Source organism: Leucopleurus acutus (genome assembly GCF_964270905.1).
Source record: "Leucopleurus acutus genome assembly, chromosome: X".
NCBI lineage: Eukaryota > Metazoa > Chordata > Mammalia > Artiodactyla > Delphinidae > Leucopleurus > Leucopleurus acutus.
In genome coordinates this window covers 130,395,756-130,421,753 of record NC_139148.1, presented here as the reverse complement: position 1 = coordinate 130,421,753, position 25,998 = coordinate 130,395,756, and the positions used below count along the sequence as shown (strand labels likewise).

Below are 25,998 nucleotides of genomic sequence, written 5' to 3'. Positions count from 1 at the left end.
CTCCCCGGACCACAGAGACGTGGGAGGACCGCGCGGGCTAGAGAAGCTGCACCTCGCCTTCCCGCCAAGGCCTCGCCCCGACTCCCCGCGCGCCCGAGGCGCAGCTTCTTCCCCAGTCCTGGGCGTCGGAGCCTCGGCTCGGGGGCGGGGCGGAAAACCGCCTTGGGAGGGGCCTCCGGGGCCTCGCGGCGGTTGGGGGCGCGGCGGGACCCGGCGGGCGCTTCCGGTTCCGGCTGCGGGGAAGGGGCGGGGCCGAGGTTGAGGTGGGAGAGTTCGGCGGCGACGGGGCGTGACGGTTGACTGTGGGAAACTCGGTGAGCGAGCCCGCGCTCCCGGCCGGGTTCCGGGGTCGCCGAGGTGCCCCGGCTCGTCGACGAGGGGGGGAACGGCGGGCAGCGCGGCGAGGCCCGGGGCGCGGGGCCGGTGCCGAGCTGGGAGTGCGAGGGCAGGGCCGGGCAGAGGGAAGTCGGGGCGGCGGCGGGTGGAGTCCGGGGGCGGGGGGCGACGGCCGAGTCCATCCGGAGGAGCCGCCGGGGTGGGGCTTGGGAGGGCGTGCCGGGTCGGGGCCACGTCGGGGTTTCTCTGGAGCGGGGTGGACGCCGTGGCCGACCCTCCGGCTTTTGAGGAGACAGTCTTCTAGAAGTTTCTCTGGATGGGGCCGTGAGGTGCAGGGTCGAGACCCGCGTTTGCCCTTGGCCCCGACTCCCGTTCTCTAGGAGTCGCTCTCCGGGGCTTTCTGAGGTACCCCGAGCCCTTCCGCCCCTTCGGAGGCGGACGCAGTGGGCGGGAGACCTTGGAGCCCCGCTCCTACCCCGGGAGGGGCTGCTGGTTCTCTGTGGGCCCCGATGGGAGGGCCGCGGGCGCCAGGGAAGGGGACGGGGGCGTTATGGAGACGGGGGCTGGGGTGTGGGGGGCGGCAGCGTCTGGCGCAGCGCTCCCCTCGGTGGGCGGGCGGGGCGGGCCCGCTGGGCTGCGAGGACGGTCTCCGGGCTCCACGGGTTTCCGATTCCAGACGCTGCCCCGGTTCCGCAGGCGGGAGGAGCCTCCCGGACTCCACCGGGAAGGAATTGTCCGAAAAGGCGGCTCTGGGTGTGTTAGCGCCCAGACTGCCGGGGCTCGAGCCCGTGTCAGCCAGGCCTTGGAAGGCTCTGAGGTCGGGTGCGGGGGCCGCCCAGCTGTCACGACTCCCGTTTTTTCTGTGCTCCCGCAGGAACAGGCTCACATCTCCCCGTTGGAAAGCTGCTAGCAACGCGATGAGTCTGCAGTGGACTGCAGTCGCCACCTTCCTCTATGCAGAGGTCTTCGCTGTGCTGCTTCTCTGCATTCCCTTCATTTCTCCCAAAAGGTATGGCCCGTGGAGCGCGCAGGCGAGCCAGGGAGAGTTGCTCCGCAGCTTATCCCTGCAGAGTTGGTGGGCCCTGGAACTGAGGCCGGATGGAAGCAGGTAGAACCTGTCTGGGGTAGGGGTGGCAAGGGTTGCGTTGATTATCGCCAACCTTCCCCACAGTTCTGCTCTGTCACATCTTGCCGAGTTCCTTTCCTGTGCGCCCTGCCTTCTGGTCTTCAGAATGTCCCAGAGGGGAGAAGACCTAGTTATGGTTCTGGGAATGATGCCCTCCTGCCACCCCCTCGGGGGCCCTGGCGTTCAGGGGATGGCATTGTGGGATCTGCAAAACTTGCATCACGGGGTCACGTTGCCGTTGATTTGGTGACCTCTGTTCTCTTAACTAGTCTCACTGGCATTGCGTAGTGCCCTCATGAGCATTACTCAGCCTATGAAGGCTGGAGCCATGTTTCTTTTCAATGAACAGAGGACCTGTAGAAAGTTAACTGGAAATTAATTTTAATTACATTTATTATATGAACACGTTTGGACTTAAATTGGGGCATTACAGATGAGGCTGTGTTTTTATGGATATTTTTTTAAAAGCTTTTTTTTAATGAAAAAGTGAAGGCCCTGTTGTGATGTGATAGAAAGTATACAACATTGCTTAAGGAATATTCTTGACAAAAGCGAGATGTGAGTCACCTCGTACGGTTCACAGGAGATGCAGAACAGAGGCCCCCTTGGAGCTGCAATCTGGGAAGCTTTGTAGGACAAACAGTCTGTTTTCTGCAGACAGTAAACTGGGAAAGAAAAAAGAGCAAGGGAAGAGGGAGCCTATAGAATAAGAGAGACTTAAGATACTTACCAACTAAATGCAGAATCAGAATCTTGTCAGGATTCAAACAAACCAACTAAAAATAATTGTCTCAGTTGGACTTTGGAGTTCTGGCTCTGGAGTTCTGATGATGAGAGATCTTGTTGATATTTTTGAGGTCTGGTGATGGCATCGTGATTAGTATTTTGGAAGGCTCTTCTCTGATAGAGCTGTATCCTGAGGTATTCATGGAGGGAAATGAAGAGAGGTCTGCGGTCTGCTTCATGGTAATGTAGGGTGGTGGGAGTCTAGGTGAACCACGATTGGTCAACGGGGGAAAACAGTTTAAAGAAATGTGTACGTGGCAAGCATTTTGATACTACAGAGGGGAAAGTAAGTTTCCCATTTCCCTCCCCAGAGCCTACCAGTGTTTAAGACTGGTTTTCTAGAAATTTCTATACACGGACATGTATCTTTTTTTTCTTTTTAACACTCTTGAATGGATGCCATAAATTGGAGAATTGCAAGTGGCTGAGGCTGAATCTGTATGGGATATTCAGCCGCTGGAGACGAGTGCAAAACTGTATTTCTGTTCACAGGGCCCTGGATCCCCGGCGTGCGTTCTTTCTCTTCAGGCCTTAGCCTTTTTGTTTTCTTCACAGATGGCAGAAGATTTTCAAGTCCCGCCTCGTGCACTTGGTAGTGACCTATGGCAACACCTTCTTTGTGGTTCTCGTTGTCATCCTTGTGCTGCTGCTCATTGGTGAGTGAGCTGTGGCTGAGGGCAGCTACCTGACCTAGACCCTTTGACCAAAGTAGCCTCTGCTGCAAAGCCCCGTGCCATGTTCCGTAAGCAGTGTACAGCTTTGGCTTCTCAGAGACAGACCACTGAAGGGCGTCTGTCTTTCTCTTGGGGGAGGAGGCTCCTTTCATGCACAAAGACGGCGATGCTGGCTGCTGGCAGGGCCCTCACTTTGACCGGCGGCCTTTGTGTACCTGGCGATGACCACCTCATGTCTCAGGCAGCTCCTCACGCCCTTCCAGAGCTGAAACCAAGAGAAGCTAACTGGCTCATGCTGACCTTGGTCCAAGTAGTGCTGCTCCTTGGGCACTTAGCAGCGTCAGTCTCTTCCTCAGTGCCTGAAACAGGCCTCAGATAGGGGACTGAGCTACCAAATAGATAGGGAGCCAAGCTGGGAAAGAAGCCGCCATGTCCTGAAGTATACGGGGGGCAAGAGGTCTGATAGCATATCTAGGGGGCAAATCCCAGACCTCTCTGGATCTGGGTCAGACTGCAGGTTCCTCGAAGTCCTTCCAGTTCTGAAGTTCTATAAACCCTGCATTGAGGTACACACCAGCAGGGGCTTGAAAGATGAACAGGGGTGGGGCCTGAGGCCAGGTGGTGGCATGATTGTTTGGAGACCCGAGGAATCAGTATAGCTCTCATCTGTCTGTTAAATGTGCCTTTTGCTGCGGTAAGTGATCAGTACATCCCCCTGCTTGGTCTCCAAAGTATTGGCTCACCTCTGCCATAGACAGTGGTCCTGTCTCCAAGGTGCGATGCCTGCTTAGACTCAGAGCACTTCTGTCTCCCTGAGTCCCCAGCAGAAATGTGGCAGGGGGTGGGAGGCCAGGGAGCCATAGTTCAGGGGAATGTGCAGGGCTCCACCCACCAGCTGCAGCATTAGGCGTGTCTCCTTCCTGATGTCTCGGGGCCTGATGGGATAGGTTCAGGCAGGACTGCCTCTGGACAGGTGAGGTGCAGCCTATCCATTCCCAGCCGTGGAGGGTGGGTGCCAGCTGCGCACAGACCTCACTGTTCTTGAAGTACTTGGTAAGGCCCCAAGAGGCAGCTCTTTCCAATCAGGGTTCTCTCCCTGAGCAGCCTCTGAGTCCAGAACAGGTAGGGATTATGCGTGTCTTCCCGTGAGCAGGAAAGGCCAGGCTGCAGGGTTTTGGAATTGGGTGTGTGTGCTTTTGCTTTTGGGTGTGGGCTGGGGGCAAGAATTGGGGTGGGGAGGGACCGTGCTGAGGGTGTTCACTTGGGGCCTTGCCCCTCTGCAAACCAGATTCCACAAACTCTCCTAGTATGGCAGAGTGGGCCAGGGGGGGCCCTTTGCAGAAGGCAGTAGTTGGCAAAGGTGCCATTCTTCTTTTTTGGGGGTCAGGGAACTACCTGGATGTTCTAGAGAGACGTCCTGCTATGATGATAGGCTGCTTTCTATCCTAAGGGTAAGAAGCATAATCTAGAGAGGCCTACCTAAATAAGTTGTTAGCTAGTAGCAAATACTGATGACATAACATAACCAGCTAGAAGCTGCAGGCCTGGCTGGCCCCTAGCCATCACTGGGAGGGGCCTAGGGCACATCTCACTGGGGGAGTGGGCTTAATGAGGGTCCAGGGTCAACTACCCTGGGCTGGAGGCCTGAGATAGAGGGCAGCACTCTGCTGCGTGACTTGGGCTAGTTTGGCCCAACGCCCCTATCCCCGGTCTGCTCTCTGCCATCAGCCAGAGGTGGTCCTGGAGGTGCTGGGGTTTCTGGATGCAGAAGACAGTGTAGGAAAACATGGTTTTTGTTTGTTTAAATCACAAAAATAACACATCTTTAAAAGTTCACAAATTCAACCTAGAAAGGTAAAGTCCCCCATAAGCCCATGTCTCACAGGTGAGTATTGTTAAAAGTTTATGGTATGTTTCCACAGGCATTTTCTATGCTGCCGTCTTTATTAAACTAGTACATACCCTTTTGGCTTGGATTCAGATCACAGTACACACTGTTTTGGATTGTGCTTTTTCCACTTACTGTATCTTAGGCTTTTTTTCTTATAGCAGTCTCATTCTTCTTAAAGATTGGGTAGTATTTTATCATATGGTTATAGTGTAATTCCTTCTTTATAGGCATCCTCATATTATTGCACATATATGCAAAACTTTCTGTAGGGTAAATTCATAGAGGTGGAATGGATGAACCCAAGGGCATGAACATTTAAAATTTTATGTCTTAGTTTGGGCTGCGATAGACCATAGACCGAGTGGCTTGAACAAAAGACATTTATTTCTCAAAGTTCTGGAGGCAGCAAGTCCAAGATTAAGGTGCTGGCAGATTCAGTGTCTGGTGAGGGCTCTCTTCCTGGTTCATAGGTGGCTGTCTTCTTGCCATGTCCTCACATGGAAGAAGGGACAAGGGAGCTCTCTGGGGTCTATTTTATAAGGGCACTAATCCCATTCACGAGGGCCTCGTGCTCACTTCCCAGTGGCCCGTCTTCCTAATACCATCTGGTTGGGGGTTAGGATGCCAACTTAGGAATTTTTGGGGCCAGGAACACGCAGTCCATAAAAAGCATTGTTGTCCTGGTTTATATCCCTGCCAACAGTGTTGAAAGAGGGCTTGCTTCATGGTACAGATGTAACACAAAAACACCAGTAAAGGAGGACAGATTTTTATAATGTAAGATCAGCTTAAAAAACAAGCAGTCTCAAACCAGAAATTAAGAACCAGACAATAGCCATACAGTGATACTTTAAGCCTCTCCCATGGGGGTCCATTAAGAGCCCTCTTTAGGTAGCTCTTTACGTACTGACTTAAAAAGATGTCTCAGATGTTCACTTTGGCAGCACATATCCTAAAATTGGAAAGAGAGATGATTAGCATGCCTCCTGCACAAGGATGGCACACAGATTCATGAAGCATTCCATGTTTTTTAGCACATTGTAGGGTATACAGAAGTAGAAATGTTGTACACGTGAAATTTACATAATGTTACAAATCAGTGTACCTCAAGAAAAAAGAGCTTTCAGGGTTGAGGGAGAAAAGCGGTAGGTATGGGATGGTTCCATTTCTTCTTTTTTTTTCTTATTTTTTTAACGTCTTTATTGGAGTATAATTGCTTTACATTGTTATGTTAGTTTCTGCTGTATGACAAAGTGAATCAGCTATACGTATACATATATCTCCATATCCCCTCCCTCTTGCGTCTCCCTCCCACCCTCCCTATCACACCCCCCCATCCCGCCCCCTAGGTGGTCACAAAGCACCGAGCTGGTCTCCCTGCGCTATGCGGCTGCTTCCCACTAGCTGTTGTACTTTTAGTAGTGTGTATATGTCCATGCCACTCTCTCACTTCGTCCCAGCTTACCCTTCCCCCTCCCTGTGTGATGGTTCCATTTCTATTCCACAAACACATAGATGTGAATACACGGGTGAACCAGAGCGCTGTGTGGCCAGCAGCAGCTCTCCAGAGCAGAGGCTGTTCACCATTCAGCAGGTGTTTGTGTGCCCCCTGTGCGCCTAGCACTATGCTAGGCCCTAGGGGTGTAATAGAAAAGATTTCTGCTCTCGTGGCGTTTGTAGTCTAATTTGGGGGAGATGGACAATAAACCTGTAACTGGGGTAATTTCAGATGTGTGTATTGCAAAGAGAATGACATCAGGTAATGGGACTGAAAATGACTGCTTTTTAGCTAAGCTGGCCACATGTAGCAGGTCCTGCTGGAGGTGATTATGTTATGGGATTCTTACTCCTTCTGCATTTCTGCTATGTTTGAACCTTTGATAAGTGTGAATTTCTCTTGTAATCAGAATAAAACAGTTTAAATAATAAAATGGGTTATAAAGCTTAGAAATGAAAACCCTTGAATCTCTAGCACGCATGCTTCAGGTCTTGACTCCTAGGCAGCTCATGCCTCCCTAGCCGGCATTTCCATAAACAGGAGTACCCCGGCTTATCAGTTGGATGGCCCATGACCAGCCCAGTTTGAGATAAACAGAACCAAACATTGGGGGCACCATGGGAAAGGGGAGCTGCCTCTGTTGCTGGCGATGTCTCAGATTCGATGAGCATCTTGACGCGGAGAGCAGGCTCATGGCCTGGGTAGAATGGGTCCGGGGGTGACGTGAGAAAAGCTGGAGGAGAGAGTAGGTCCAAGGGCAGCGCTTCTGACAAGGCATCCCCCAAGGTGTGTACAGAAGGGGGATAGCAGGGGAGACAGATTCGAGGGAAGCAAGACTGCCCCAGCTCATGCCGCCTGTCTTACCTGGACAGGCCAGCCTAGTCTGAGCGGGAGCTAAATGCCCGTATCTCTTCTCTGCTCCGCCACAGATGCTGTTCGCGAGATTCGAAAGTACGATGACGTGACGGAGAAGGTGAACCTCCAGAACAACCCCGGGGCTGTGGAACACTTCCACATGAAGCTTTTCCGTGCCCAGAGGAACCTCTACATTGCTGGCTTCTCCTTGCTGCTGTCCTTGTGAGTGGGGAGGGCTGGGGGACTGTGAAGGGACCTAGCCCATGACTGCCTCCTCAGTCTGTGGCCTTGAACTGGAGGCCCTTTCTGTGTTAGGGGAACCACACAGTTTCCCCAGAGGCCTCTGATTTTTCTCCTGACCTCCGGAGGCAGCATGGAGGGTGGGAGCGGGCTGACTAGAAGGTCAGAAGACCACGTTCTGGCTCTGCCGTAATCTGCAACACGTTCTTTTAGGACAAATGTCTTATCACCAGCTCGCTTTCTGTACACAGAGTGAAGTAAATGACAGGCGTTACCCTCTTCTGGGAGAGGCTCTTTGGAGCCCAGCTTAAAAGGGACCAGTTGAGGGCTTCCCTGGTGGCGCAGTGGTTGAGAGTCTGCCTGCCGATGCAGGGGACGCGGGTTTGTGCCCCGGTCCGGGAAGATCCCACATGCCGCGGAGCGGTTGGGCCCGTGAGCCATGGCCGCTGAGCCTGCGCGTCCGGAGCCTGTGCTCCGCAGCGGGAGAGGCCACAGCAGCGAGAGGCCCGCGTACTGCAAAAAAGAAAAACAAAAAGGGACCAGTTGAACAGGGGCTTTTTGTGTATGGGGTCCTGTCCTGAGAAGAGTGGGCAGAAATGGCACGAAGGGGCTGAGACCGACCCTGTCCCCAGGGCCTTCCCAGATGTAGACCTGTCTGTCACAGGAGCATGAGGCCTATTGGAGCCTGGGGGCCAAGGGCTTCCGGAGTTATTGGGAAGAGCCTACCGTGAGGTTACTGAGAAGTAGGGTCAGTGTATGGATTCTTGGGCATTGGAATGACTGGGTTTCAGTGTTTCAGAAAAAAAGTCACTTTCCATAGTTGGAAAGTGCCGGGTGGTGGAGCTGGAAAGGGCTTTTCAGGGGGATACATTTGATCACAGGAGTGATCTGCAAGGCTGCTGTCTTCCAACTTCTGAGAGTCAGGAACTGAGAAGGCTGGGAGGAGTTGGACACATAGCTTAGAGTTTTAGGGTTTCAGGAAGCTCCAAAAAAGAAGTATGATCTTGTGGACTGAGACTCTCCTGACTGCTCTGCTTTTGTGATCTCTTCCAGAAGGAGATCTCCAGGGCAGGTATTATCTGACAAGGCCAGGGGACAGTGGGTAACCAGGTGTACCAGACGAGTGAGTGTGTGCTCAGCTCTGTCCTCTCTGCGACACTGTGAAGCGAGGTGTTCCAGCTTAATTCCTGCAGTTGACTTTAAAAAATTGACATATAGCACAAATGGGCATCTGGTTCTGTGAGTGTTTGACAAATGCAGAGTAGGATAACACCACCACCACCGTCAGGGTACAGAGTAGTTGGCAGTCTCCTAACCCAAGCAGGTGAATTCAAAGAAGAGCAGTCCTCATTTATACCTCGGCTGTTCCTGAAGGGACGCGCGGAGACTGAGAGAGGAGAGTGAGATTTGGGCCCACAGGTCCCATGCTCCCTCACAATCCCACTCTGTGCTCTGTCGTGTCAGCTGCCTCCCTCACTTTGCTCTGACCTCTCCATTTGACAGGCGTGTAAGGAAGGCTTCATCGAATTCCCTTTAAAACATGTCGGGCATAGTAACTTCTTGGGCCTGGTTGTTCCAGCAGCCATACATCTGTTGCCTGTCCATCTTAGCTTGCTGTGCCTGCCATACCCTCCCGTGTCCCTCCTGGCCAGTAGCTGATCAAAAAAAGGATGTGAGGTTGGTCTTGTGTGACTTCTTAGAAAAGGAAACAGTGACCCCAAGGATCAGTGTGGATTCATCAGTTGCCCACAAATGAGCTGTTTAATTGTTTCTAGAATTTTCTAAGATGATATACTCCTCCCTAGTCTAGGGGTCAGATCCTGTATGGCGGCCGTGGCCCTTGAGGAACTTCTCTATTTGCATGACATTAACCATCCAAGAAGAAAAAAGATTACGTGTGAATTCTCTGGCCGTCCAGTGGTTAGGACTCTGCGCTTTCACTGCCGAGGGCCTGGGTTCAATCGCTGGTCAGGGAACTAAGATTCCCACAAGCCGCGCAGCATGGCCAAAAAAAAAAAAAGAAAGAAAACAAAAGCTTATCGTGAAGACTGGATGGCCAGGTGGCCTCGCCTGTGTGCGTGTGAGCTGTTTGGGTTCTGGTTCTGCTTGAAGTCAGTAAGGACTTTAATAATTCTTCATAATTCAGTGGGCCTTTATAAATGGAAAAGGGCAGCCCAAGAGAGATGGAGCGGCCTGAGTTGCACAGGTTCTAAGTGGCCAGCCCGAGCTCACGCCGAGTTCCGACCCTCTGTTCAGATGCCAGCTAGTGTGCATCGGAGTGAGCAATTGGTGCCAGATTGTTGGTGTATAGCCTGCCTCAGACCATAGACTGGATAGTGGGCTGCTTCTTTCCCCTGGATTTTGGTAGGAAGGTGCCTGGATCAAGTACACGATCTGTACATCAGTCTTACTAGTCTAAGTTTTAGGAGTCCAACGACTTTAATCTCTTAGCTCCATTTGTGCATCTGAGGATTATTAAGCAATCTGGTAGTCGAGAACCTGTGGAGGACGTTGCGGCTTTAAATAAACATAAGATGCTGTCATAGCCACTGTTGACACATACGTTTGTTAGATATTTTTCTAGACTTTTCTATGCCTAATAGCAGCTACCACTTGTTAAGCGTTCAGTATGCCAGGCACACATTAATTTTTATAGTAGCCCTGTGAAGAAACAACTGGGGTTCAGAGACCCCAGTTCCCAGAACTAGTCATCAGCAGAGCTGAGAATTCAGACTTGAAGTGATGGGACCTCAGCAGCCACATGCTTCTTCAAAACAGGGTCAGGTTGTAACTACCACGTGGGAACGTGGGTCTTCCATTGAGTTTGTCATTAACATTGTTCTAGGACACCCCATCTGTTGCCAGCATTCTTAGGTGTCTACCAATTCCCCGCTGGTGAACATCAGGCCGATCTCCCCATTTTTCTGATATCATAAACAGGGAAAACCCCTCTCAATTGTCACTTTGCGTGCCTCTCAGCTAGACCGCCTGGTACTCTTCAAAGTGTCTCTGCCCCTCTTACTGTCTGTCTCTTTCTCATCTGTATTTGTGCAAGTCTCACTTGCAGGTACTGGCTCAGTCCCTGAACCCCTGTAGGCTGTTTGGAAAAGAGCACGTGGATCAGGGTGGATGGGTCAGGAGTGGCCAGAGAGAGGGTGGAGGGTTTTGAATGCCAGTTTCAGAGTTTGTACCCGAACTCTGTGTGGTACAGCACTGAGTTTTTCCAGTGGCGCTGCGCCATGGTCAGAGTTGCGTGTTCATACTTGGCGCCTGGGGTGGAGTAGAGCAGGAGAGCCTGCAAGCAGGGGGACCAAGTCAGAGGTCGCCGAACTGAGACATGCTGGTGGCCTGAACCTGGTTTCAGAGGTGCTGGTGGAAGAAAGGGGAGGAACTAGTGGGGATGCCAAGCCTCTGAGGTTGAGGTGGTGGTGGGTTCTCCTGTGGGCGCCCACAGAGTGGCAGCACCCAGAGGAAGGCTGCACACCCACCCGCGTGGAAGGAAGGGAGCCGGTGAGGCCTGCTGGAAGGAACGAAGAAGCTGGGGGAGAGGAGGGCGATGACTGCACCAAGGGGTCGAGGAATGGGCGACAGGGAGGTGCTGGCCGCTCCCTGGAAGTGAGATGGAGGGGAATGAAAGCAGATGCAGGGAGAGGCAAGACAGGGGGAGAGACAGCAGGTTAGTGGGTGAGGGGACCACAGAGGCAGAGAGCAATGCTCAGAAGAGAGGCTGGGGGTGGCGCTGGTTCCTCGTGGGGCTGGGGTCAAGAGCACATTGGGGGAGAATTCCCTAGCTGTCCAGTGGTTAGGACTCTGCGCTTTCGCTGCTGAGGGCCCGGGTTCAATCCCGATTGGGGAACTAAGATCCCACAGGCTGTGCAGGGCGGCCAAAAAAAAAAGCACCTGGGGGGAACCTTGAGCAGCCCTCATGATTGAAAACAGGGGCCCCAGGCTTAAAGGACGCATCACGTCCTTAAACAAGTCTGTACTTCCCTGCAACAGTCTGCTGGGGAGGGGCAGGGGGCAGGGTCTGGGCTTTTGTCTTGCGTCTGCTTCGTGGTCGCCCTGACGTCGGGCAGCTTGCTACCTTCCCATGTCCTCACGCTCCTTTCTCTGTGGGCTGGGCCCCAAAGTCTGAGAACAGCTGTCTCTACTTAGAAACCTGGGGGTGCTCTGCCTCTTTTTTTTTGTCCCATGTGATCCCCTGCTCCTGTGTTTTCCTTTTTTAAATTGCGATAAAATGCATTAACATCAAACTGGCCATCTGAACCATTTTTAAGTGTACGGCTCAGTAGTGTTGGGCCCGTGCGCACTATTGTACAGGCAGCCTCCAGAACTCTTCATCTGCAAAACTGGAACTCTGTCCCCACTCCACAGCCAGGGATCTCACCTCCTGAGCCTCTCTTCCTCGTTCCCCGGGGAAGTGCTGCCACAGTGGGGCTGCATCATCCCAAGTAGGCTTCCTGCCGCTGGCTTTGGTCTCCCAGCCTGTCCACCCTGCCCCAGCCAAGTGACCTTTCTGGCATGTAAAACCGACTCCACCACCCCCTGCTTCCAGTGCCTTCAGAGCACCTTTGGCATCAAGGCTTGAAACCTACATCCTGCAGCCCTCTGCAGTCTCTGCTTCGGCTGCCCCGTGTCGTGAACCAGCCTCGTGGGTCCCCTTCCCTGAGTATTTCTGTGGCCTCTGCCTGGAACCCCCCAACTCTTGTCTGCTGGTCTAGCCAAGACCTCCTCTTCATGCTTATTTGGGCCTTCCCTCCTGATTCTGCCGTGCAAGGCCCGTGCTGTGCTGTGGACTGGCTTACAGAGCTGTCCTCCAAGGGCCCCAGCGGCCTGTGAGGGGCAGCGTGGGGACCTGGGCTCACCCCCTTTAGTCTGGTTGGCTCTGTGCCACCTTCACCTTAGGGACTGAATGGAGTGTCCTGGGCACACAGGGACAGCTTCAGGCCCATGTCCAGGTTGAACTCATCGAAGTGCTGTGTCGAGTGTTTTAGATTGGATGCCCAGCTCTTCAGGTCTCCTGAGCTCTGGCAGCAGGAACGCCGGGGGGTGGGGGCGGTGCTCGTGAAGACACATGTCTGGGTGCCCCGAGGATGTGGATGTGGATGCCGTTGGTCCCAGCATTGCGTAGCGGGCCTCTGGTCTGTGATGGGTGTGGCGCAGGGCACTGTTTAGTGTGGACTCGGCAGCGCGGGCTCTGTCTCGCGGGCTCTTGCCCATCCGTTGCCTTAGTGCCTACTTCCCTGCTCTGGGAGCGCCTCTGGCCGGCATCCCTCTGGAGCTACAGGTGTGGCTGCACAGCAGCTCTTGCTGGGCTGAGTTTTGCATGTTCTGAGAGCAGTGCTCTGTTTTCTCCGCCTTTGCTAAAATGTTACTGGTCAGGACCCAAGTAGTGGTCGCCATCCAGACCCAGGAAGGTCCACCGTTGTGCGTGAGGCCCCTCGATCTGTAGTGACCTGAACTTGGTCCACAGTTAGCTCTTGTTTTCTGCCTACCTCTCTGGGGCTGGGTTGTGTCACCACAGTCAGTCCAGATGGAGCTGCCCGTGCTTTGCTACAAAGTTCCTCTGCTTAACCACCAGTGACTTGGGGGCTGGGTTGTCTCCTGGAAGGTTGATCGTGCCCTTTAAACTGCTGGTGAGGTGGAATCCATCCAGACCCTCTGGGGTGAGCGGGACGTTCTGCTCTGCTTTCTTTGCTTTTGGGTCAGCCCTGCTTGCTGCCAGCGTTCAGCTCTGCAGATAGTTGGTGCCCAGGTGGCCGCTGGGGCTTGTGTTGATGGCGAGACAAGCCAGAGCCACCGTGTCCACGGAGGCCACGTGGGTCCAGCAGGCGAGGATGAACGTCCAGCCTGGGCTCTGCCGCCTGCAGTGGCCACGGGGTGCTTTCTTCCCTTGCCCAAGGGAGTATAACAGCCCATGGTGGTCCTGAGAGACAGATGGGCGTAGTGAGAGTGGACTTTGGAATTGGCTGGGTTTGGATTCTGGGTCTGTTACTGTCTAGCTGTGTGATCTCGGGTAAGTCACTTAACTTTCCGGAGCCTTTTTCCTTACCTGTTGCGCAGGGGTTGAGGATGCCTCTTTCGAGCACTTGATGTGAGGGTGGAGGTGACTTGGGTTATGTTCTCAGCATCATGCCTGGCACGTGGGGAGTGCTTAATAAATGGTAGTTGTTACCGGCATCACCCCAAGTAGTGAGAGAGTTTCGTGGGATTTTTCCCACTCACGTGGTAGGCTGTGCTGGGCCTGGGTAGGGAGTTGAAGAGAAAGCTGGTGTTGGCCTTCAGGGGTCTTACATTCCAGGCTGGGCACAGGGTGGGGAGAGTGGGGGCGGGAGAGCAGAGTGGGACAGAAGGACAGAGAGGACGGGTACTGCAGCCAGAGCAGAGGGTGGGGGGAGGGCTGCCCCAGGGAGAGGCCAAATAAGGGTTGGAGGTGGCCAAGCCAAGGAATCCTCAGGACCCTGGGCATCCGGTTCTCAGCACTGGAGGCAGCATAGAAGAGCCAACCCCCTGTGGTGTCACTCAGCTTCAACATGAGTGTCTCCCTGGCCAGTCTCATTTGATTGCCCCCTTCCCCATTATTCTCTGGATTATTTTGAAACCAATCCCAAATATTATGTTTACAGGCAAAATAATATTTTGGATTATCGCTTGGAAAAGAGAGGGACTTTATTAAAAAACCGTAAGCATACTAGCATCTTGCTTATTACAAGAACCTTACAGTAACTCCTTAGTAACCAACTCAGGAGTGATTGCTCACGTTTCCCAGATTACTTTGCAGGTTTTGTTTATGCTTTTTTACTGTTTGTTTAAATCTGTGTCTAGATAAGGGAACCTAAGGGGTTTTTAAAATCTGATGCTCAGGGCCTACCCAAAGATAAAGTGATTTAAGTGGAGGACTGACCTTAGAAGGCCAGGTAAAGGGATTTCTGACCTTTGTTTCCTCTTGATCCGACGATCCATCCATCAGCTGCCATCATTTTCTTTCTTTTTTTTTAAAATTAATTAATGTATTTATTTTTGGCCGCATTGGGTCATTGTTGCAGCGCGCGGGCTTTCTCTAGTTACGGCAAGTGGGGGCTACTCTTCGTTGCGGTGCGCGGGCTTCTCATTGCAGTGGCTTCTCTTGTGGAACACGGGCTGTAGGCGCACAGGCTTCAGTAGTTGTGGCTCGCGGGCTCTAGAGCGCAGGCTCAGTAGTTGTGGCGCACGGGCTTCGTTGCTCTGTGGCCCGTGGGATCTTCCCGGACCAGGGCTCGAACCCGTGTCCCCTGCATTGGCAGGCGGATTCTTAACCACTGTGCCACCAGGGAAGCCCTGCCATCATTTTCTAAGACTACAAATACAGTAGTGCTTCACAGCTCAGCACTGGGTAAGAGCCTTTTCGATAAGTCCGTTGATTTCTAGTCCCCCCCCCCCCAGCCAAACTCACCCCAGCTACTAGTGTGCTGGTGTCCTGTGGGTGCTGGGCCCAGGAGGGGGCTCTGATAAAGGGGGGACCGTGTTAATGCGGGGGGAGTTGCTACGAAGAGGCCATGGAAGACCATCTGACACGCATTGGCTTCTTTTAAAATATGGATTGTTTGCTCAGCTACTGGATTTCGGCCGAAGAATTCTCTTCATACTCTAAAGGCAAATGGTGAATGACCTCTTTGGGGGCAGGGTGCCAAACTACAGGGGTTCAGTCTTCCTGATTCCAAGGTCATCGGAAGCCTGATGTTCCAGGAGGGCCCCTTTCTCTGAAGGCAGAGGGTAGGGTGAGCGGAGAGCAGGGCTGGAGATGGGAAGGGCGATTGGCTCCTCCAGCCCAGCGCCATGTGACCAATTGCCTGCAGGCTGGAGACACTCTCGCTGTGAACAAATGGGGCTGGTGTGACTGAGGAGCTGGATTTTTCATTTAATGTAATTTTAATTTATTTGAACTGAAAGGATCTCTGGTGGCCTCTGTATTGGACGGCGTAGCCAATGCCACCTCTCGTTCTTTGCTTTGTTGGTTCCCCAGCCCGGGCCAGGCCTATTTCCTGGGCTTTTTCCACAGCACATCGCCACCGCCTGCTGGTGACACTGCCTTGTTGCCTTTGGACTGGAGTACCACGTGGGGCACATCTGGGGGTCGACAGCTCCCTCCTTCCCGTCCCCTTGAAGTAGCCAGGGGGCCACCAGCATATTTTAGCGTTGGAACATCTGTCTAGGTTGTCTGGCCTCTTTTGGTTGCTCTCTGTTCCCCCAGTTTATACAGAATCCCTCTGCTCCCTGGTTTCAAGAAGGCAACGTGACAGGCTCGCTCCTGTTCGCTGGTTCTCTTCAGCTCTAGAGGGCCCCCCATCCCCGCTCCCTCTAGCTGGCCTTGCTGTCCCCAGGGTAGATAGGCACCACCTGGGCTTAAGCTGGAGTTGCTGCAGGGCCTTGGCCTTTCCTCGACCCTGGCCCCCTCCCATTTTGTCCGAACTCAAGGGCTAAGAGGAAGGCCGAGCATGTGTGCTGAGATGTACTCCTGAGATGGATGGGGGCAGCCCTTGAAAGATTTTCCCTGGATCTTTCTGAGTAAACTCTCCTTCTTCCCATTCTGCTGCCTCCTTATTTTCATGACTCCAGACTCTGTAGGGTGAGAGTTTCCTGGGGTGGCTTCCACCCTGTTATTACTGGTCTGCTTTGTCCGAAGTTTTTGCTGGGGCAGCACCTGGCTTTTGGCTCCTCGCCACGGTGGCCACCTCCCCACGCCGCCGCGCCGCCGCCTCCTCAGTGTTTTTTTGCTGGCGAGCTGGGCCGAGTTCACCTGGAGTCCACCTGCCACCCTGTGGAGCGGCGCCACAGGCAGAGCTGTAGTCAGCCTGGAGAGTCAACAGGTGGCGCTGTGACACCAGCTTCCCGCTTCCCCAGGGCAGCAGGGTGAGGGGAGTTGCCTGCCCAACCTGTCTCGCTGCGGGGCCCTGAGGGCTGAGTGACCCGAAGGCGTGGCACCTGGGAGATGCCTGGTAAATGCTAGTGGGCAGGATTGGCAAGGGGGGGCCACAAGCATAGAATATTCCTTTTGGGACTTGGGAGGACCCTCCTCCTTGCTCTCGTCCCACTTCCTGTAAAGTCCAAGTCTGCCTCTCCCTGTTCGCCCACAGGAGGGAGACAGGATGGGTGTAAAGCACATGTGAAACCACGTCTCCATAGCTTGATATGGTTGGCTCTGTTTCTCCTGCCGATCCTTGTTTACTCAACGTTTTATAAAAGCATGAAAGCCCCACTCAGCGTCCAGAAACATCTTACCGAGAAAGCCCAGTTGAATTCAGGTATTTGGGGATGACGTTTGTCTGCCAAGGGCACATCTGGATTCTCTTACGGTTCGTGCACTGACTTCTCTCCCAGTCGCTGGGTGCATTTAACCCAGACCATGGCCCCTCTACCAGCCCTGAACCTTTGGGAAATCCCTTCGGCTTGTGGCTTCTCACCTGTTGTCCAGAAATGGCTAGAAATAGTTACCTGCATAACAGTACTTGGACAGTGCAGCCGAGCACGGTGGAGGATGGCCAGCAGGAGTGGGAACAGCAGTCCATCAGCCTTCTCTCTAGGCTGACATCTCTGGGCTGTTGAAATTTGGAGATTCTGAAGCTCAGCACCTTCCACCGTATGCCCTGCTCTGTCCTGCGTCTCGGTGGAGACTCAGAACACTGAGGGGACAGACACGAAAAGGGCACATTGATGTGCCTGGGAGAGGGTGGAGGCTCTCGGGGAGTGTTGGAGCTGGATCTTGGGTGAATTGGGGACAGGCACAAGAGCATGGGGCCTAATGTGTGAGGGGCACTAAGAAGTTCTAGAAGGCCAGCTCCTGGGCAGGCCCGGTCGGCCGTGCTAGGGAATGCTGCTCTTGGCTTAGCCGGGGGCCCTGCAGGGGCACCCTTTGGACTTGGGCCGGGGCACTGGGCTTTGCCCCCAGCTTTGGTGATGAGTGTTTTCCCAAGTGCCTATTCAGCTACCGCTGCAGTCACAAGCCTGGCTGGCTCATCAACACGGGTCTGACATGGCGCCTTCCTGCTGCTGTTTCTCGTCACCCTGTTGCTCAACTGACTGGCAAGCCCCGCCCGTGTCTGCCTGTGTCCCCCTCTGTGCGGCTGGGCCGAGGGAAGGCTGAGTTTGGGGAGAGCCAGGGCCCCAGACTCACATTCTGTCCTGGCCTGAGGTGTGGCATCACACACATGGGGGACGGGGGGGAGTCATCTGCAGGGTCCCTTCCCAGTGGACCAGGTGGGGGGGCGTGTAGAGGTTGAAGGTGCATTCCCTGGTCTGAAGGCATTTGTGGCTGGGCAGCCAGTTGAGGAGCAAGTGACAGTGTGATGCGGGGAGATGATTGGGAGGAGAAGAGAGGAAGAACCGTGCAACCAGATGAGGGGGCACAGGGGCTGGTGTGGGAACATGTGGAAGGGGGACCTGGGAGGTTCAGGAGAGGCTTTGAGGGGAGAGTGGTAATGGAGCTAGGTCTTTATTTATTTTGGCTGCATTGGGTCTATCGTTGCTGCACATGGGCTTCTCTCTAGTTGTGGCGAGCGGGGGGCTACTCTTCGTTTCGGTGCACGGGCTTCTCATTGTGGTGGCTTCTCGTTGCGGAGCCCGGGCCCTAGGCGCGTGGGCTTCAGTAGTTGTGGCTCGTGGGCTTCAGAAGTTGTGGCTCGTGGGCTTCAGTAGTTGTGGCTCGTGGGCTTCAGTAGTTGTGGCTCACGGGCTTCAGTAGTTGTGTCTTGTGGGCTTTAGTAGTTGTGGCTCACAGGCTTCAGTAGTTGTGGCTCGCGGGCTTCAGTAGTTGTGGTGCACGGGCTTAGTTGCTCCGTGGCACGTGGGATCTTCCCGCACCAGGGATCGAACCCACGTCCCCTGCACTGGCAGGCGGATTTTTTAAAATCCCCTTTTTTATTTTTAATTTATTTTTGGCTGCATTGGGTCTTCGTTGTTGCAGGTGGGCTTTCTCTAGTTGCGGTGAGCGGGCACTCCTCTTTGTTATGGTGCGCGGGCTTCTCATTGGGGTGGCTTCTCTTGTTGTGGAGCACAGGCTCTAGGCTCGTGGGCTTCAGTAGTTGTAGCATGCGGGCTCAGTAGCTGTGGCTCGTGGGCTCTAGAGCACAGGCTCAGTAGTTGTGGCGCACGGGCTCAGTTGCTCCACGGCATGTGGGATCTTCCTGGACCAGGGCTCGAACCCGTGTCCCCTGCATTGGCAGGTGGATTCTTAACCACCGCGCCACCAGGGAAGTCCCCTGGAGCTGGGTCTTGAGTCATCAGCGAGAGTTCTCAAAGAGAAGGGGAGACACCCCTGCAGACTGGTGGGCTGACGTGCAGTGACAGGAGATGAGGCAAGTGAGGACTGGCGTGTTCAAGAGCAGCCAGTGGTTTGGTGTTAGTAGAGCAGAGGGCCATGCGGGTGGTGAGGGGACAAGAGCCAGCTCGCAGAGGGCTGTGTGCCAGCCAGAACAGTGGGCGTGCGTCAGAGCGATGGAAGCAGAGGAGTGACATGATCAGATTGTCTTGGAGAAAGATCACTGGCTTTCCTTGGGGGCATGGATTGCAAAGCTGTATGGTGGAGGGTAGGGAGGAGGCCACTTAGGAGCTATTAAAGTCACCCAGGAAAGAAGCAGTGAGGCCACAGGGATGTCTGGGGCCCAAGGTGGCGTGTAGGCCCAAGAGCTTGGGTAGCTCAGTGACGGCGTCCACCATGGCGCGGTGCAGGAGCAGTTGGCCTGTCATGGATGGGCTGAGTCAGGCGTGTCTCGGGGCCATGCAGGAGCCACTGGTGAGTCGGCAGCTGGGTGTCAGGATCTGGCTGAGATAAACCCCTGTCGGGGGTGGGATTGGTGGGCGGTGAGGGTTGCTTGAGGCAAGGGTAGGGGAGAGTTCCAAGGGGGTGACCCGTCAGCTGTGCCAAGTACTACAGAACGAGTGCCCCAAGGACTCCAGGGTGCTCCTTGGATTGGGCGGTTAGGGCACCGGTGATCATGCTGGTGGCATGGCCAGGGCAGGATATAGGTTGGTGGTGGTTGAGGAATGGAGGAAGAGAGGAGGGGCTTGGGCTGGTGGGAGGCAGAGCCTTGAGGGGCGAGGTTCCTGGAGGGAGGAATTACCCAGAATCATCTGGGGCTGGGTTGGAGGAACAGGTCTAACAGGAAGGGAGAGGAAGGGGATGGATGGCGTGGATGGATGTTGTGAAAGACACGTGGGCGGGGAGGGGCATCTACCCTAGACGCTCTTGCCCTGCACTGAGTGGGAGACCCCGAGGGCAGGCAGGGGGCTGAGCGGGTTGAGGTGGCGGGAGGCCCCCTGGACAGCTCTTGGCGCTGGGTACCGCGTGTTTGCCCGGGCTCTTGTTGGCAACCCTGGTTCTCCATAAGTGGGGATGGGCTGGGACGGCACCGAGGAGAGCTCGGCCCCTGCTGTACTGCTGTGGTCCTCGCTGCCACCACCATCCTGGGCCTGGCCTCCCTGGGTAACTGGGGCGACAGCTGTGGTGGCTCACGGTGCTGCTGGAGTCCTGCCCCATGTCAGCCGCCTGCCCAGCCTCGTCGGGCGGGGGGGCAGGCGAAGGGGGAGCGTCACCTTTGGGCTTGTCTGCTCCATCTTTGCTGTCTGGGTCTGCCAGGTGGCACATGTGCCCTCCCCCCCCAACCCAGTCTCTGGCTGGGAGGAGCAGCCTCCTCCACGTCGTCAGGATCTGCTCAGAGCTGCCTGAGCGCCCTGTGCTTGCGAGCTTGGGGCTTAGTCAGACTTGCCTTTCTTTCTGGGCTCCCCCAGTGACTGCCACTCTGCCTGTGTGACTGAGGCACGTTGCTTCTCTCTGGCTCCTGGGGCACTCGGGAGCCCCCTCCACCTCCAGGGCTTCAGCCCGGTGGGGGGCAGGCTGGTGGGCAGTTGCGGCTGAGACAGGGAAACCTGAGCCCTGGGCCACGAGGTCTTGGTCGCTAATTTTAGAGAGCACATGTCACTGGAAACTCTCCCTTCCTGCCAGGAACCAGTAGCCTGGCTCTCCCGGTCCTGACAGGGGCCCCTGGAGCCGCTCCCTAAACCAGGAAGCGTGATGGGTGCCTCACAGCCCCTGCGAGCCGCTCCCCATCCGGGCTCATTCCCAGCAGGGGCTCTGCCAGGGCCTGGCCAGGGAGAGCTGGGCGCCTTGTTTGCTCTCCCATCCCTCCCTAGTCCCCTCGTCCCCTTGGGCCTGATGAGCAGCAGGTGTCCACAGGAGCCCTGCAAAGGCCAGGGAAGACGGCTCTGAGCAGGCAGGTTCAGCTGCTTTGTCTCCTCTGAGCGAGCACTTTGTTGTGGAAACGCCCTACACATGCTGAGTCCTCCCCTCGTCCCCGGGGCCTGCCTATTCTGCACCCTCCTCGGGGCAGTGGCTGGCCAGGCCCGTCCCAGACATGTGGGGAAGTGCCCCCACTGCCCCCCACTGTGAGTCCTCCCATCCTCTCTTCTGCCAGCTAACATCTCAGGGCAGGGTGGCTGTCGGGAAATGGAGCAGCGTGTGCTCAGCTGCCACGTGCTTGCCTCTCGTGGCTGGCCTGAACCTGAGATGTGTGCCTGGGCCCTGATTTTTCATTTTCTGTCCCCCTTGCCTGGGGAAACCTCAAGGTGGTGATGTTTTCTAACAGGTGTGGTCTGGCAGCTGCCTGTAGACTGCATTTGGGAAGGGGGTGAGGAGAGAAGGGTTGTTTCCATCTCTCTCATTTGGCCCAGCTAGTGGTTCCCTGGAAATCAAGAACATGTAGTGGTTGGCAGCTCAGGCCTTGGGGTCAGACAGGCAGGAGTGCGGATTCCAGCCACATTCGTCTCTGGCTCTTGACCAGTTGCTTCAGCATGCTGAGCCTCCACATCCCCTCTGTGAAACGGGGACAGTGGCAGCAACTGTCTCACAAGGCGGGCTGGAGGATTCGGCCGGCCCTTTGGAAGCCCCCACAGCACTGGCTGCTCTTGTGTGGTGTTTGTTTGTTTTGCTGCATGGCATGTGGGATCTCAGTTCCCCAACCAGGGATCAAATCCACGCCCCCTGCATTGGAAGCACGGAGTCTTAACCACTGGACCACCAGGGAAGTCCTGGGCTGCCCTTGTTTATCAAGGCGAGCCCAGCCTCGCAGTGAGGAGAGTGGCAGCATGGCTGCTTTGGCACGTCCAGGCCCTGCCCTGTAAAGTGCCGGGTTCTAGGCCTTTAGGCTGTATCTAGGCGTGGCCCCTTGTGTCCTATCAGGCTCCTGCTTCCTGTGCCTTCTGGGCTGGAGGAGAGCCCCAGGGCTGTGAGCGGCCTTTTGGGGGCACTAGTAATCCTTCTGGTGGCAGAGGACAGCTCCTGGCTCCATCTTTCCCCTCACGTTTGCTTTGCCTCCCTGGCAATCCAGAAGGACAGGTCTAGGCTGCAGGCAGGTATGGGGTGGGAGCAAACGAAGGAAGTTCATGCTAGCCATCTTTCCCTCTTTCTTTTGCTCACTTCTCCCTTCTTTTTGTAAACAATTACAGCTTGCTTAGACGCCTGGTGACTCTTATCTCCCAGCAGGCCACGCTGCTGGCCTCCAATGAAGCCTTTAAAAAGCAGGCAGAGAGCGCTAGTGAAGCGGCCAAGAAGTACATGGAAGAGAATGACCAGCTAAAGAAGGTGAGTTTGGCCTTCCCGACCCCCCCACGTGACATTCTTTATGGGCAACAGCAGCTGCCGTTAGCCTATCAGGCTGGGAAACGTGCAACACTGCTGTTGTTTGAAAAGCGGAGGAGTTGGGTGGAGGGACGAAGGGGGTGGGTACTGGAGGGGTCTGGGGGACGCGATGGGAAGGGGGGCGCCCTTGCTGCTCTCTTGCCTCTACCCGCTGTGCATCCAGGCCAGACTCTTCCCTGATAAACTGACTCCCTAAGGAGCCGAGCCCTGTGCTGTGCACATTGGGCAAGTTAGCACAGAAGAACACAAGATAGGATAGGACCAATCTTGGTCCCCTGAGGATTGCTATCATCTGGGGATGAGGCGGGGCAGTCCTAGAAGGCTTGTCAGAGGAGGTGAGGTGTGAGCCAAGCTGGGAAGGAGACGGATGGACTTGGATTCATAGGCAGGATAGAGTTGGATGGGCAGGGGTGAGTTGGGGGCTCCTCGGCTAGAGTGAGCTGTGGAGCTTGGGGAGAGGAAGCGATGGCATTGGTCAGTTGGGGGTCACTGGCAGCAATCCCCAGATGACAGTAAATGGAGTCGTTGGATGGACTGGTCAACTTGGAGGAGCTGCCGAGAAAGGAGGCAGGGCTGGGGGCCAGGGCAGGCAGGGCGTGTGGCTTGGGAGCTGTAGCAGGTGGCCCTGCTGGCCTGGGCTTTGCCTGGTGGCTGGGAACAAGCAGTGGCCCAGTTCTGTGCTGACATTTCCGAAGGGGCAAGTGCCCAGGGCAGCTTGAGGAATCACAGCTCAGTGGGGAGGACGGAGCTGGACTCCTTCCCTCCTTCCCTCCTCCCTCCTCCCTCCTGAGTAACCCAGGCCCTTGGCACTGTTCCTAGGAAGCTGCTGGTGGAGTCAAGTTGGATGGCAGGGACGCTGAAGTGAAGGTGGAGGAAGAGAACAGGAGCCTGAAGGCTGATCTGCAGAGGCTGAAGGACGAGCTGGCTGTCAACAAGCAAAGTGAGCACTGTCGTCGGGTTGCCCGCGGCCCCCAGAGCTCGGGAGCCACTGCCAGTGGCTGCCACACCTCTCTTGCCAAAGTATTAATAACAAGCTCACACGCAGGCTCAGGAGCTGCGTGAAAACAAACAAATGGCTCCTTGCTCGTCCAGCCCAAACACAGCCGGGCTTGGCCCCAGCCGGTGGGGCTTAGTGGTTTAGCAGTGCACTCAGGGTCCAACCGAGGAGGGCCCAGGAACCCCAGAGGCCCATGGGCTAACTCCAGAGCATCTCATCCAGCACCAGGCATGGGGAGTGGCGCTGTGTGCCTTGTCACCAGGGGCCTGGTGGGTGGGGAAGGAAAGGCTGCATCAGAGCTGCTTGAGATGTTCCCATCTGCTCCCTTCCTGAAGGCCTCTCTCGACACACCTCTCGTTCTCAGCTTTGAGGCTGGGGTTCTGCTCCCTGCCTCCTGCTCTTACCCCCAACCTTTTCAAGATGTTTACCCCATGCTGTCAGCCTCCCTGCGGTCACCCCTGCTGAGAGCCATGCAGGGTCCCTCCATTAAAGGGGTTGGGGGGCGATCCTCAGTGTTCTCCCCACTTTTGGAGGCTTTCGAGGCAGCTGGCAGAGGAGCTTTCTTGAGAGGAGTGGTCTCCCAGACACCCTCACTGGGGACAGATTTGGGGCGGCTGCATCTGCTGTCTACAGCAAATGGTGTTTTTCTCCCTAATCCTCATCTTTTAATTTTCCTTCCTTCACCACTTGCATCATCCCCAGAACTGGAGAAAGCTGAAAATGAGGCTCTGGCCATGCGGAAGCAGTCTGAGGGCCTGACCAAGGAGTACGACCGCCTGTTGGAGGAGCACGCGAAGTTGCAGGTCAGCACGCTCAGCTCGCTCTGTTGGAACCGAGCCCCCCGCACCCTGCGCAGGCGCAGAGCAGGCCTCCCACTCGCTTAGCCTCAGGGCCAACGTGTCCCCTTTGAGAGGCCTCGGCAGCAAGCTGGCTGCTTTCTCTCCCAGTCCCCCTTTTTTCCTTTGTTGCCGCTGAGTCTGGGGCCAGTATGGGCCCAACAGCCGGAACCCCTTCTGGAGCAGGAGGGGTGTGGCCTGGCAGATGGCAGCCACTTACTAAGGTCGCCTTGGCAGTCGGGTCAGCCCTCTGCATTGTGGGCCTGCCCAGCCTTGTGCCCAGCATCAGTGCCCTTGAGAAGAGCTCCTTCCCTTACACGTACCCCTGGTCCATGGTGTGGTTTACTGAAGGGCCCCATCAAGTACCGGCCAGAGAAGTGCAGGGGAAATTCCACTGCTGGCTGCTGGCCTTCCCTCCGTAGGGGCTGCGGGGTGATGTGAGGCCGAGAGCTGGGGACATCACAGCCAGCTCCCACCCAGTAGGTCCGAGTCATTGCCACCACCTCCGCCCGCAGGCCTGGTCTGAGTCCCCAGGCTACCTGCGTCTGGAAGCTCAGGTGGCCTGGAAATTGGGCATGAGGGCTAGGAAAACACCCCTAAGTTCTGATGGTTTGATTCAGTGCTTGGCGGCCTGAGTTTGGGCACCGTGGAAGGTGGAGAAGGAGGGCCCAGCCCCCAAAGGGGGACCAACAGCTTCAGTGCAGGGCGGGCTCACTGGCAGGACCTGTGGAAGGTGTGCAGAGTTGGGAAGAGCCTGAACTGGGACTTGGAAGGGACTCAAGTTCGGAGGCAGCCGTGGGCACGAGGGTGGGTGTGAGTGAGGCCCAGGAGAAGGTGGTGCTGCGGGGTTGGTGCTCTGAGAAAAGAGCGACAGCAGAGGCTTGTCTCCCCTCGCCCCCTCGCCCCACGCCCCCGCCTGGCTGGAGTTAGGGTTACAGCCCTCGTGGAGTGGGGCCACTCCCACCCTGGCAGACTGTGAGGTGCTGCTGGTGGGGGGGGTCCCTTGCTCATCTGACCGCCTGGCATCTTCAGAAAGGGGCACCCCACTGGGCCTCTGGGGTGGAGGGGCTGGAAGGCGAAGGGGAGGAGTATGCCTGCCAACCCACTGCTTTGCAATTTCTGTCCCCTTTGCAGGCGGAGGTAGATGGCCCCACGGACAAGAAGGAGGAGTGAGGGCCCCTGCTCCCCGCCCGTGGCTGGCTGCTTCCCGAGAGCCCGGTCTCCCTCGGTACTTCGGCTCGCTCCCTTCCGCTTCCGTTCCCTCATGCCGCTTGCAGTTCACGCTCTCCCAGCATTCTGTAGGGAACTCAGTTCCCACCCAGGATGAGTAAGGCTGTGGCAGGTCTTGCTTCCCGCTGGGTTAAGCCCCTTTGTGTTGCGCATTGATGCTCGGGGCTCCAAGGCCCCTTTTCTCTGGTCCTGCAGGAGGGCAGGTGGAGCAGAAAGAGTAGAATTTCTCTTGGGGCAAAATAAACGTTGTTGTGTTGTGTCCGTGGTGCGTGCGTATAACTGAGGCCGCAGGGAGACCTCCTTGTGATCCCTTTCTCTGGAGTGGCTGGGAAGGTGGCGGCAGGCAGCTCGGACAGAGACCCCCGCTCCAGTCTTTGCCCTGGAGGCCTTCCAGACATTTTGTCTCCATTTGTTCAAACCCCTAAAGGCTTCCTCATCCCAGGCTGGGCGCAGGCTCACACTTGCCCTCTCTGCCACTCTGCCTCCTGCTCCCTAGGCCAGGCCCCGCTTTATGGCCACGTGGGGTGTGTCCATCCTGTCGGTCTTCCTGGGGGTTGGCTGCTGGGCCCAGGGAAGCTTGAGAGGCAAGGTAAACCGCTGGGGCTTCCGGGTGGCAGACTCGCCTGCCTCCTCTGGGTCCTGTTCATCACATTTAGGACAGATAGAGCATGGCAGAGTGCCACCAGTCACTCCCTGCCCCACCCCCTCCCGAAGGTTTGCAGGATGACCTCTGACTAATGCTGGCAAGAGAGGAGACTTGCCCTTGGCAGTGACCTGCGACTGGCCCAGGGCAGAGCGAGGCAGTGGGGAGGGCCTCCGGGCGGGTAAAGTGCTCCTCTGCCACCTGCGGCCCGTGAACAT

General features: G+C 55.8%; 1 protein-coding gene across 2 annotated transcripts; it reads left to right on the top strand.

Moving 5' to 3' along the window:
- The first annotated feature begins 250 nt into the window (after window positions 1-250).
- On the top strand, window positions 251-25,390 carry BCAP31 (B cell receptor associated protein 31). 2 transcript variants are annotated; one of them, XM_082864878.1, is made up of 8 exons: window positions 251-314; window positions 1,211-1,345; window positions 2,804-2,904; window positions 7,241-7,388; window positions 21,882-22,017; window positions 22,894-23,014; window positions 23,774-23,874; window positions 25,042-25,390. In XM_082864878.1, the coding sequence occupies exons 2-8, from the start codon at window positions 1,254-1,256 to the stop codon at window positions 25,078-25,080; spliced, it is 738 nt and encodes a 245-aa protein (XP_082721004.1). In that variant the 5' UTR covers window positions 251-314; window positions 1,211-1,253; the 3' UTR covers window positions 25,081-25,390. The 2 variants fall into 2 exon arrangements, with proteins under 2 accessions (XP_082721004.1, XP_082721005.1); XM_082864879.1 differs by lacking the exon at window positions 251-314 and adding an exon at window positions 638-741.
- Window positions 25,391-25,998: the final 608 nt, after the last annotated feature.

Bases quoted from the DNA above. Each gene is read 5' to 3' on its own strand.
- BCAP31 (XM_082864878.1), top strand. From the start codon at position 1,254: ATGAGTCTGCAGTGGACTGCAGTCGCCACCTTCCTCTATGCAGAGGTC. The intron at 2,905-7,240 runs GTGAGTGAGCTG...GCTCCGCCACAG, and splicing joins CCTTGTGCTGCTGCTCATTG to ATGCTGTTCGCGAGATTCGA. The intron at 22,018-22,893 runs GTGAGTTTGGCC...CACTGTTCCTAG, and splicing joins AGAATGACCAGCTAAAGAAG to GAAGCTGCTGGTGGAGTCAA.